This window comes from Myotis lucifugus, unplaced genomic scaffold (genome assembly GCF_000147115.1).
Source record: "Myotis lucifugus unplaced genomic scaffold, Myoluc2.0 scaffold_724, whole genome shotgun sequence".
Lineage (NCBI taxonomy): Eukaryota > Metazoa > Chordata > Mammalia > Chiroptera > Vespertilionidae > Myotis > Myotis lucifugus.
Window position 1 is genome coordinate 2,168 of NW_005871772.1, and position 13,045 is coordinate 15,212.

General features: G+C 52.9%; 1 protein-coding gene across 4 annotated transcripts in view; it reads right to left on the reverse strand.

Annotated features, from left to right (window-relative positions):
- Positions 1 to 1,543: 1,543 nt before the first annotated feature.
- Positions 1,544 to 13,045, reverse strand: part of TTC13 (tetratricopeptide repeat domain 13) — a 40,042-nt gene continuing 28,540 nt past the window's right edge. For 2 of the 4 annotated variants that reach the window (XM_023746704.1, XM_023746706.1), the window contains 10 exons: positions 12,415 to 12,547; positions 11,339 to 11,431; positions 10,109 to 10,192; positions 9,342 to 9,426; positions 7,934 to 8,040; positions 6,185 to 6,320; positions 5,165 to 5,244; positions 3,719 to 3,797; positions 3,506 to 3,585; positions 1,544 to 2,412 (listed from right to left, as the gene is read on the reverse strand). In XM_023746704.1, coding sequence (XP_023602472.1) covers positions 2,298 to 2,412; positions 3,506 to 3,585; positions 3,719 to 3,797; positions 5,165 to 5,244; positions 6,185 to 6,320; positions 7,934 to 8,040; positions 9,342 to 9,426; positions 10,109 to 10,192; positions 11,339 to 11,431; positions 12,415 to 12,547 — 992 coding nt within the window. In that variant the 3' untranslated portion in view covers positions 1,544 to 2,297. Of the gene's footprint in view, positions 2,413 to 3,505; positions 3,586 to 3,718; positions 3,798 to 5,164; positions 5,245 to 6,184; positions 6,321 to 7,933; positions 8,044 to 9,341; positions 9,427 to 10,108; positions 10,193 to 11,338; positions 11,432 to 12,414; positions 12,548 to 13,045 lie in introns of all 4 variants that reach the window. The other 2 variants (XM_023746703.1, XM_023746705.1) reach the window with 1 other exon arrangement.

Here is a 13,045-nt window from a genome sequence, read left to right on the forward strand (position 1 = left end):
AACCGTGACCTCCTGGTTCATGGGCCGAAGCTCAACCCAAGCCACACTGACAGGGCTGGAAGCTTCTTGAATCTGGGTCCAGAGGCTCTTGACTGGATAGAACTCTTCCTAGGAAGCAAGTCCACACTTCATACGAGAGCTGCCCAGGGGCACGAGGCAAGCAGATCCACTTGCAAGGGGTCACCAGGGCCCCGGCTTGCACTGACGGGGCGGGGCGCACGCTGTCGTCACAGCTGACGTGTGTAGGCCCAGGACCCGGAGCACAAGTGGAATTTTCCTCCCAGCGGCGGAGGGAGGCCGGGGAATTTTCCAGACTAATTTAAACCAGAGGACGGCTCCTGGAAAGTGCAGTGATTCAAGCCCCTTGGCAGAGGCAGAAGCCCCAGGCTCGGTGGCTGTTGCCTAACTCGGGTTAGCACTCAATGGTAATCCTGTTTCCTGGTCCTGGGGTCTAAACAAGAACGCTGCTTGGCTCCCAGAGCATCCTAGCGGTTTCTAGAGCATCCTGGTGGCTCCCAGAGCATCCTGGCGGCTCCCAGAGCATCCTAGCGGTTTCTAGAGCATCCTGGCGGTCTCTAGAGCATCCTAGCGGTTTCTAGAGCATCCTGGCGGTCTCTAGAGCATCCTAGCGGTCTCTAGAGCATCCTAGCGGTCTCTAGCGCATCCTGACGTAGGGCAGCCACACCAGAGGTGGGGGCTGCAGATGTTTGGGGCTACAGTTGTGATTCCTGGCACGCATGATTCTCACCCACGGACCTTCCAGACTTGCTCTTTCATGAACCCGCCGTCCTGCCTCTCGTGATTTCTAACCCGCTGTCCGTGAGGTCGCTGGGGACTCCGAGGACACGAGGCGAAGCAGAGAAAGGGAAGGGCAGGAGCCTCATACATGCAAACGGGGTTTAGAAAGTGTCATCTCTTAGAAAGGCAGCTCACTTATTCGGACCATTTCACCAAGTGACAAAGGGGTCTCTCGGGATTTAAAAGCTCAAAGGGCTGGTGATAAAGTGAGGAAAAGTCCTGGATAAAATGGAAGGATTTGACTTTGAGGTAAAAAGCAAGAAGAGGAAAAAGTCAAAACAAAACAAAAAATGTTCCTCCCCGCTCTCTCTAACCTCGTGCTTTGCGTCCTGCAGAGCAGGGGAGGCGGCCCTCTGGGCTTCCAGGCCTCAGGGGCACAGACCAGATGGACAGACCCGCTGGGGGTCAGGACTTGAGCGCAAGACACGGACAGACACACAGAGGCTCCCGTGGACGGCGCTACGTTTCCTCTGAGTCTAAGCACCTGAGAATGGAGTCGTGGGTCCATGGACTACGGTGAGCAGGGCAGGCCCTGGGGTCAGAGGACCAGCTGGAATCCGGGCCCCCACCCCCCTCAGCAGCTGGTGACCTTGGACAGTCAGGACTCCCTGCACCTCAGCTCCCTCGCCTGCAACGTGAAAAGCAGCGACACCTGTCTACCATGAGCGCAGCCAACACAGACACTAGGAACAGAACACAGGGAAGAGATTCACTCTTCAACCAAAATCAAGAAAAGGAAGACGAGTTGGAAATGGCAAGTTTAATGAGCCCATTTCACTCACGGTCATGTACCCTGTCTGCAAAAAATCACCAGTACTTTTCTGAATGCTCTTATGCCTGAAGTGAAACTCGTTCACAAAATAAAAGCATACATGATCCAGTGTCTAACACCAGTGATTCAGAGAAATCACCCCTGTTTATTTTTCCCAACAAAGAGGAAAAAAAAAAAAACATGGTTCGATAATTCAGTGTTTCGGTCGCTGGCAAAAACCGTCCGCACCATTCAAAGCCGAGCTCCCGGCTGCAGGCTCCGCGCAGGCGCTGACGGCCGGCACCCCCAAGGAAGCCCCAGTGGAGAGCCGGCACGTGAGGTCACAGGAGTCGGAGCCAGACGCCCGGCACGATGTGCATAAAAAAAAAACCTTGGGAAAAACGCAGACCTGGACAGGGAGGCAAACACTCCTGCTGCCGCTGGTTCTGTTCCTTTTCATTATTAGTTTTTGGTTGTGAAGTAAACTTTTTTGCTGTAAGGGAGGAGCTGTAGGACTTTTAAGCGGAAGCCACAAGCCACCGGCTAGTACACTCGCCTTCCCTCCCCCAAACCTCTCATGATTTCTGTTCTGGTTCCGAAAGTAAAGAGAACGATTTCAAGTATTCAATTCCTATCAAAAATTGGTATCAAAAGTAATAAAGGACCTAATTTCTTTGTAATTCCACGTTTTAAAAAATAACTTAAGAAGCACGAGTCCGCCCTTTACTGTGTCAACCCCCCAGCGCGGCTAGAGCTGCTGCAGGCAGCGCGGCGAGGAGTCGGCGTTCAGCACCTCGATCATGGACCGCAGCGTGGGGAACGTCTCCGACACGGAGGGCAGGGCCTTGTAAGCAGGCGAAATGCTGAAGAGGAAAAACACAGGAGGGGTGTGAACAGTCACATGATTTTACAAAAAAGGCAGAGCTTATGCTGTCTTCCTTCCTACTGTGACACCCACTTTCCAACAGCCCACAGATGTAATGACAGTTAGTACAAAAACACGGAGGTGGGAGCGGAACACACCCTCCTAGGCACCTCGGCACCAGAGGCTCATGCAATGAGCTGCTCAGAAGTTCAATCAGAGTCTTTGAGAAAAAATATTAAAACTCTGATTTGCACATGACCGCGAGGTGCACACGTCCCACGGGCGGGCACCTGTGTGAAGCAGGAAACCCGAAACAAGGGTATCCCGGGAGAACGTGGGGCCGCTAGACACGCGTGGCAAGGCTAACGGATGTGCAGACGGAACCAGAGTGTCCGCAGACAGGGGCTCCGTCTCACAGCCGGGACCACGGCCCGGCTGGCAGAGTGGCCGCCGTGGCCTGTAGATGTGCAAGGCGCCACGTGGCGGTTACCATGGGAAAACGTGGAGAAGGGGCAGGGTGAGTGTGGCCAGAGGGAGCTGGTTTAATCTTTGCTGACGGTCGAGGCATCTGCAAGCAGTTTCCTCCCAAACCCACTCCCCTGCGGCTTCCGCAGAGCAGAGCCAGGAGGGGCGGAGGTGGCCGATCGCGTGGCGTCGGCACTGTTCACTGACGCACACGCGTGTCGCCTCGGTGAGGACAACGCCCACCTGCTCAGAACCGAGAGCCGTGCAAGCGCCACTGTACGGGCCACGGCTGCACAGGATCAACTCAGTGTCCACTCGCTCCTGAGCACAGAACCGGAGGGGCGGGGGTGAGCGGTACATGAGCCACGAGAGCTGGCTGTCTGGTTACACAAATAATAAAGACGTTTGGAACTTCTTTTCACAGCGTCTGCATTCATTATTGTCACCCACACACTCGCCCTTGAAGGGGTCTTCCAGGACCGCAGACCAGCTGCCCTGCACGCTCACTGTGTGAGAGGAACTTGGGAATCGAGCGAGTCCCAGCCCCTCAGCGGCAGCAGCCCCGGGAGTGACGGCCCCTTCTCTCCCGTCAGCTCAACACCCTCTGCGGACCCCGCGAGACTGACCTTTTCAAGTTCATCCAGCTTTTGGCTACTTTGCTGAAGGCCTCGGAACCAGGGGCTGTCATGGCTTCAAAGTCCACCAGCTGAGAGAGAAGGAGCGTTAGGGAGCGGGTGAGACATGAGGCGCGGCTCTCCCTGGGACACCTGGTCCCCTCACGGGTCTTCACAAGCCACAGCCCGGCGGGAACGGCCATCCTCCCCGGGCCCGGCGCCTACCTTGCCCTTGGGGATCTTCCCAGCCACTTCCTTGCCGCTGGCCATCAGCACCCCCACGATCACCGAGTACGCGATCACACTGTTTAAAGGAAGCACAGGTCAGTTCCCCAGCTCACCGGGCTTCCCGTCGTAAAAGATGACATTTTCTTTCTCTTAAGAAGCCTCTGAACATTGAACGTAAGGTTGCTTTCATTTGGTTTAAAAGGTACAGACTAACTTACTACTACAAAAGGATCCACAATGTAAAATGCAAGGGTCAATGTGACCGAGAATATCTTTTTCTGAGGAACAGAAGCCTTCTTTTAATTAGGACGCTTCTTCCCACTTAGGTTTCCGATTCCTGGGGACAATGGATTAGAAAATATGTCTGTTTATATTTAACAGCTTCATGTGGCTTGGCTGTCACATGCGTATCGACAATATACTTGGTAGATCCAGGTTAATCCTATCGCTTAAGCATTAAAAACTGGCCTTCAGAGGAGAAAAACAGAACTTGCTCTCCAGTGCCACCAGCGGGTTTGAAAAGCGATACGTTGTGTCCGTCTCCTTCCTGGCACCGAACACACTCCCTCCTGATTCTCGCATCTCTGTGACGCCCGAGCGTGTGCCCGCGTCAGGCGACCCAGGTGGCTCAGGACGCAGATAACTAAGAGGGGTGAGCGGGCCCCTGGGACAGGAGTCGCCGGGGCTCCCCTACCAGGGAGGACCCCACAGAGGGCAGGGCAGGCGCAGGAGGCGGAGGAGGCGGCAGGGCCTGGGCTGGCACAGCAGGAGGGAGCTGCCCGGGGGGACTTGAGGATGCGAGGAAAGGTGGGAGGTGGTGGGGGCAGGACCCTCAGAGGTTCCGCAGGGCAGAGAGGGAGGGAGGGGACGAGGCAGGATGGGGCCTGGCCCGGGCACCCTACAGACAGGTGCCAACGACAGCACATGCCAGTGACATGCACGCAGCACTGGGCACCCTACAGACACCTCCCTTGTTACGGACATCTAAGCCCCTGAAGGTTCATGAGCCAGAATTTATTCACATGGTAAAAACAGTACAGAATGGTGGGTGGCTCAAAAGTATAAAACATTAGGACAACAGGTCAATTAATGGCCAAAATTTGGGGGAGACGAGATGAGGGTGGGGTAACAGTGTGGGCGAATATGAAAATTAAGGTACAAGGAGCACGAAGCCTGCACACAGTAGGCCTTCAATACACCTTCGTGGAACGAATGAGCCCCGAGCCATAGCACTCCAGCACACAACATCAGAACTCTCGAGTAATTATTTTTGATGATGTGGTAGATCAAGGACATAATGTGGGGGTGGACTTTGAAAAAACCAAAAGGCAGGCTTCTGGTCTTTGATTGGGTTACTTCTGTACCCACACCCACAGAACTGTAAGCAAAAAAAAGAACATGTTTTTCTCTGTGAAACCTTTTAAAGTATAGGACAGCACTCACCTGGATCCTCGAGAGAGTGGCATTAAATTATAAAAGTAATAAACTAAGGATAAGATTAAGTTGCAAACAGCGTCAGCCTCCTAGGAAAAAAAGACACATGCCCGTGAACTTACACACCAATGACAGACTGAGTCTTTATCAGGTGACAGAACACACTGGGAACAGGGTCATCTCACTCCTCTCCCGCAGCTGCTCCCACTCCTGACACCGGGTGTCCCCATAGGCCACTCCTCCCCAGCAGCCTGCTCCCGCTCCTGACACCGGGTGCTCTCCTGTAGTTTTGCTAACAGAAGGGTGCACAGTCCAGTCTAGAGCCTACCTTCCCAGCTGTTTTTACAACTGCAAACGTTTCTGATAAGCATACAAATCTCTACCTCCTTTAATGCCATTTGCAAGGTCAGAATATACATTGAGATGAACATAAAGCACTTATTAGTATCGATTATGCTTTTGACAAGCCTCCCTACCTCTAAAGATTCTGGTAAGCACCCCTCTGCAGAGATTTAGGTGGTAAATATGCTTAATTATGTATAAAACTTAGATGCTTAATTATAAGAAGTAACTGACTAAAACTGCGAGAGAAATAAGGTGCCTTCGAGGGGCCACGGGCACCCGTTCCAGGATGTGGATGGAGTCCTCAGACTCTCGGCCCAGGGACAGCGCAGACATGCAGGGGACAGGCCAGATCCTGCCTCCGGGGAGCCCCCCTTGCGTTGGGGTGGGCAATGGAGGGACAAGGTCACAGACCAGAAAAGGTCACTTTCATCAGGGGCCAAATTTTTCATTTCAATCATGACAAAACCCAAATGTATGATAATATAGTAAATATACATTCATTTCCCCCTCCCCAGTGACTGCAGTTACTAAATATGGCACCGTCTTGATAAGCACATCTAAAATACGTACAGGACCGTGAAAGCTGGTTTCAAGCATAAAATGCATCATCCCAATGAGAGGGCAGAGGCTTAACGTTTACAGAGAAGCGCGGGCAGCGTGGACGAGAGGGACGCACACACCCACCCCGAACTCCGACGAGAGAATGAGTACTTTCCCCTTGGCCGTCAGGTCTTTATAGAGGGCGTCGATTTCCGCGTGATATAATTGTGTTCTTTCTTCTGTGGTCTGAGTTTCCACAGAAAATAGTATGTTGCCAACCCTAAAAATACAAGAACGCAAGTCAGAGGCCTGGGCGCTACAACCCAGAACCAAACAGAGTCAGAAAGGAAGCAAATGGCACACTGACGTGGCACAGGTCCCGCAGGGAGCGGACCCCGCCTACCGACCACACGGTGAGGGATGGGCCACCCCACCTTTCTGACCACACGGGTGAGGGATGGGCCATGGGATGTGGTTTTCTCACAACCCGGAAGTTGCTGGGTCTAACCATATGCACTTATTCTAGGAGCTTAAGCAAATACAGGGGGAAAGGGCTACACGGGGCAGAGAGTGCGTTTAAACGCCCAGAAACGGCCACCCCGGTGTGACCGGGGTGCAGGGCCTCAGAAAGCTCTGGGACACCAGTCTCCTCTCCTTTCGTTAAGCCTCTGCTGCAGGCGCAGCTCCAGGCCAGGTCTGGGAGGATGTCATTTGCCACCGCAGGTGTTTGAGGGAGGGGGTAGAAGTGAGGCATGAACTACTAGGATCTGAGACTGCTATTCCAGGGACACGAGGCCGCGGGTGAAGTCTGGATTTTAGAATCTATATATATAAAAGGCTAAGCGGCCAGCTGACTGGTGGACGGGTATGACGTGCACTGAGCACCAGGGGGCAGATGCTCAACGCAGGAGCCGCTGAGGGACAGCAACTTTGCAGAGTGCCCTCTCGCACTCCGGGACCGCTTGGGGGATGTTGGAGAGCTGGTTTCAGCCTGTTCCCCGCAGGCCAGATCAAGGGGTCCCCCTTGCCGGAGGGACCCCGCTCACTCCGCAGATGCCTTGAGCCCCAGCACGCCCCAGGTGAGGCCAGCCGGGGAGGGACCAAGGGAGGGTAGCTCTAGGGGATGTCAGGCCCGTCTTGCCCAGTCCCGCCTGGCCGGCCACCTTTTAATTAATTTCCTTTCAGTGTGCTCAAGTCTGTGCACCAGGCCTCTAGTAGTTAATAAAAACGCCCCTGTGGGGCTACTGAGAGAGTGAAAAAATAGGACACCCCCTAAATGGTCAATAACAAAAAAAAGTAGTGCGGGAAACAACAACTTCCATAAAATGGAACACTAAGCAATTATTACACATGCTCAGGACATGGGACATGCTATAAAGCAATGGTGAGGATAGTAAAGCAATATGCACAACATAATCGGTTTCTAAAGAAAAGAACTTCAGGGTTTGTACTTGTTAGTCTGTGCTTATCGGCGTATTCTATTTTTTAATTTTTATCTGTGTATTCTAAATGTTGTACACCAGGCGCTGTTCTTGAAATACATTAACACCTGTATTAGAAGAACTTGGAATGGCCTTCCGTCTGCCAGTCTCTCAGCTCTGTTCGTCTTATTAGTGAAAGCCTTCCCCACAAAGAACTTCCAGAACCCAGAGGGGCACTGCCACCTGAGACATCACCCTCAGCACCGAGAAGGCTGTTACACCAGCACAGTGAGGAGTCGTCTGCCGTGTTAACACTATGGCTGTCATGTGAAGAAACGACTGTTTATGGCCACACTCGGCCTTGTTTCGCGTCAGGGGACAGGGACAGCCCTGCTGCGGAGTCTCCGTGGCAACCGGCACAGAGCACAGCCCACTCTGCACTGGCGACGGCCCCACCCGGCCGAGCACGTACTTGTCGCCGGTGATGGTGATGGTGAAGCCATCGTACTCCTTCCCTTGGTCCTTGAGGCTGGGGACCTTGGTGTTCACGGTGAACCCATCCTTCGTCTTAGTATTGAACTGCTTTCGGGGGAAAGAAAGTTCACGTTACTCGTGTACAAGTCACTGTCAACCCCCACCCGCCGCTGTGCGGGGCGGACTCGACGCCCGTGCTCCCAGGAGGTCACCGAGGTCCCGGACGCACAGACCATCCAGCAGTGACGGAGCACAGGCCCCAGCACGGACTCTGGGCCCAGTTCACACCCCGTATGAGGCCACAGAGAACCGCGGCACTGCAGGATCCCGGCTCCCGGCCCGGCCAGGGCACCGCTCACTCCTGGAGCTGCTTTGGGTTTGGGTGACTTCTATGCTCGTCATCGGCAGCAACTCTGAGTCTGAGCGGAAGAGCTGCACCGACACCCGAACTCAGAGCAACACCGTGCCCGTGCTGCGCGCCTCCCGAGCGCGTCTGATTGTTCTGGAAAGTGTTCCCAGTGACATTTGCAACTGGGAACTTGGACCCACACCGACTATGCAGATCACGGGCCAGCATGTTCCAGGGATCCCGCCAGCTGCTCCCTCTCGGGGCACTGAGCCACTGCGTCCAGCACGCTTCCTCTTTAAACCGACACACGTCTGACATATTAAAACCTCCCTAAGCTGATTGTGTGTTCTGCCCAAAACACTCCCGGAAACTAGAGGTTACAGACAGAGGCGGCCAGTGTTCTGAGTGGTGCATCCCAGCAGCCCTCGTGGAGCCGTTCCGCCCTCTGGGGGGCATTTGGGGAATTCATGGGGCGTTTGGTGGCCACAGCGATGAGGTGGGTGGGAGCCAAGACTACCCGATGCCCCTCTGGACTTTCCTGTAGACGAGAACCCAGTTATAACTTCGTAATGACCGAGACCTGGGACTCCGTTATGCTTACGCACTAAATGCTTGTTAGTTTTAATATGCAGGGAATTTTCCAGGATTGCCAGCAGCACATACACTGAGGAAGCGGTGTACCATGTACTGTCTGGAACTTTCCGGAGCGTGGTTCACCGTTTCAGAGAACCTTGTCACCCATGGCAGCGTCGCTCATGAGACGCGAGTCACCACATGCTTGAAGCAGGATTCACCTGCGTGTGTCTTTAAGGTTCCTTCTGTCTCCCACATCGACTGCTTCCTCACAGACCTGCTTCTATGCCTGAGTGCGATGCCTGAGTTTCACTTTATTTTGGTTATTACGCAGCGTGGGTATGCGAGGGTTTTCGGGCAGCGCACTTTATAAACTTGACGACACTGACCGCGTAATATTAATACACATGGCGTTTAGCGACTCCAAGAAGGCTGCAGCTTTACTTCTTCCCGAAGGTGTGCGCGGACCTGAGGGTAAACTTACCTTCATGATCGGAAGCAGGTCTTCCACTTTGTGCACCTTCTCCAGGGCTTCCCTCACCTCCAACAAGCCTTTGGGGTTATTGGCACTAAAAGAGAGAGAGAGATGGGACTAAAATCAACACAGAAACGTAGTAATTGTGTGGTTACCTCTCGCTGGGCCACAGCGAAAGTTTCTAAGTAATAGGAAGGTTAATCCGAACACGTTTAGCCCACAGATGAGAATGAAGGAAACGGAGAAGCAGATTGGACGAGCATCCTGTGTGGCCATGAAACCTCATTCGCCGACTCCAACTCTGAAGTTAGAAGCAAATGCTTTTTCTTTGCTCACACAGAAGTACCTGCTAGGTTGGTGTTGTTGTTTCTTATTAATTTTTTATTTCCCTGCTAGGTTTTTATATCAATTTTATATTTACTTGGTGACAATGACTCATTCAGAATTTTTTTTCTCCAGCGTTCTGTTCACTGTTATAACTATGTCTTTACATCTCCCTTCCTCTCTGGTGAGGAGAATGGATACTAAGTCCCTTATAAAGGAGCATCCTGCCTTTGAGAAGGGACTAGGAAAGCCACAATATTGAGGTCTGTGGAGTCTGTTAAGTTATGAAGAAGCAGGTTGACAAGTCACTATGAAAGGCTTCATGATTCCAAACACGATGTAAACATTTAATACACTTTGTTTACTCCATCAATAGGCTGTTTTCAAGTTTCACAAACATAACAAAGATGTGAAATCAATCCATCACTAGGAAAAAGAATGTAAAGGTTTACCCGTGATAAATTAGAATTCTGTCTTTAATAAAATGAAGAATTTTCTCGAAATACTCCAGGTATCTCATGTTTATCACCTGCCCCCTGTAAGAAAAACAATAAAGAATTTTTACAAAGGAATAGATGCCAAACAACATCGAATTTCCAAGTTAATTCAAAAGAACAATAAGAAAGTGAATAGGATGAGGTAGCCACACCTACAGGGAAATTCACCCGTTTGCAACCAATGCACGGAGAGGCAAGGACTGCTCGTCGGCTCGTGCAGCCGGTTCTGGGGAAGGTGCTGCCCTGGAGATGCCCGAGTGGGAGGAAGGTCCTCAAGGACTAACGAGGCTCAGACGTCCGTGCCTCTTCCCTCCCCGGGACCCCTGCACTTTCCCAGCGACACGCCTTCTCCCCGTTCTCCTGACAGCACTGCTGCTGCTGCTGCCTGATGTCCACCCGCAGGCAGCCCACCATCCCCACTACCCGCCCTAAAGGATTTCTCTCACATTTCTACGCCCACCCCCACCCCCACCCCCAATCTTAAAACCCCCAGAACTCCATGCACAGCCACACGGTGATGGGCACACTCCACGGACATGTACATGAACCAGAAAATGTATACACCCGATTGGTGTCACGTGTACATCAGACTGACGTACATGTCCAACATGTACACACCTCACTGGCATGCACATGTACAAGAAAATGGACACAACCTACGTGTGTGCGACATGCACACACCCAACTGCTCCCCAGACTCCCCAAACCTCGAGTTCCTAACAGTCCAACAGGAACCCACTCATCGACACTCTCCCAGCTCTATGCCCACGCCCTTTGTGTCCTGTCGCTACCTGGCCTCCTGGGACACCCACACACCTGAGCCAGACAGGACGCCTCCCTGTGGCCCCATGCCCTCCCCGTGTCCACCCCCCACCAGCGCTCCTCATCCTACCTTCGGAGCATCCTCTCTCCCCTCCAACTCACTCTGCACAGCTTCCAGGCCTGGGTACCTGCTCACCTGACCCAGGTGAAGCTTCCTAACCACTCCCTGCCTCCCAGGGACCGCGCTTCCTCCCGCAGCGGGACCAGCTGCGAGGCTGCAGCCAGGACTGCACGGCAGAGCGGGTCTGTGCCGGCCCTCGTCCAGGTCACCAGGAAAGGAGCCATGGGCCTCTCACGGTCTCCAGGCCCACGATTGAGAATAAACTCCGATGAAGACAGAGAAGATACACGGGGGGGTCCTACCTGATTAAATTGATGTGGTTGTTGAAACCTCTGCTCAGGCTGCGGGCCGGCATCTGATCTAACCACAGCACCGGCTGGTCTGGGTCCGCAATCCTGTGAAACAGAGCTTGTTAGAGACAAGGCCTTCCACAGCCCAGAAAGGTCCCAACGCGTTAACAATAAAACACCGTCTTTGCACAAGCGGGAGAAAGCGGTGGCGCAGACCAAACTCCAACCAGCTGTCCCGACTGGGCCACGGAGGAAGTCAGGGCAGGCTCACGAGCAGAGCGGCACTTTCTCATGAAAGTGAGTATCATCTGTGACCCACGCCGGCGCTGGGCACCCAGGCACACACGGCAGCTATAGAGACGCGAGCCGAAGTCCATGCAAAGGCCACAGGCGCCCGCTCTTTCGAAACGACTGCTCTTCTGGCCGGTGCGGCTCAGCTGGCTGAGCGCCTTCCCACGCACCAGAAGGTGCCGCTTCTGTTCCCAGTCAGGGCACATGCCCAGGTTGTGGGCGCCGTCCCGACGGGGGCAAGGGAGGTAACCGATCAATGTTCCTCTCTCCCTCTCCCTTCCTCTCTCTCTAAAATAAATAAAAACGTATTTTTTCTAAAAAAAAAAAAGAGATTGCTTTTTCTAAAATACTTTTTAAAAAAATGTATGTGGAAACATGATAACTCCTATTTTGTCAATAGTAAATGAGTGTAATGATGCCAGCAATACTTGACAAATTTAGAGAGGATCATATAACGTATGAGGCTTCTTGTTAGGAAATAAAACAGAACTCGAAACCTGTTGAGGAGACTATTTTTTTTTAAATCCTCACCCGAGGATATTTTTTCCATTGATTTTTAGAGAGAGTGGAAGGTAGAGGGAAAGACAGAAATATCGACGTGAGAGAGACACAATGAGTGGTTGCCTCATTCCCGAGCCCTGACCAGGGCCCGGTCCAGGGAGGAGCCTGCAACCGAGGTACATGCCCTTGATAGGAATCAAACCCGGGACCCTGCGGTCCGCAGGCCGCGGCTCTATCCATTGAGCAGCACCGGCCAGGGCGAGGAGACCTCGTCTCTGTCATGAAATGCTGGTTACCGTCTCCACTTCACCGCGATGTCGAACATGTCCCTCCACTGCATCAGCCGCGTCTTCCCGTTCATGCGCACCTTCGAGCTGGTCCAGGTCCGCTGCACGGCCTGCATGACCTCCAGGGCGGCCAGGCCCATGGCTGCGGAAGAAACCGTGAGGGAGTGGCGGCCAGGACAGTGCGGCCTGAGCTCGCGTCTCAGGGGTAACTCCAGTCGGTAACAGCGGACCCTTGAACACTGGGTTGGGGCACTGGCCACCTGCACAGCTGGAAACCCGGGGACCACTCTGATTCCCCCAAACTAACTGCCAATGGCCTACTGTTGGCCATAAGCCTTCCTGATTACATAAACAGTCCTGATTACATAAACAGTTGACCAACACATATTTCATCTGTGATGTGTATTGTGTACTCTATTCTTAGGATACAGTAAACTTGAGAAATAAAAATGTTATTAAATCCTAAGAAGAGAAACTGCCTCCACAGTTCTGTGCTGTACATGCCGTTACGTTCACATCGTCTGTTGGCAAGACAACTGTCTGCCGGCACCCACATCAGTACTGTCTTAGGCAATGCACTGTGGGGGCAGCACCTGTCCACAACAGCAGCCATGACACAGGGAAAGCTCATGTGGGAAAG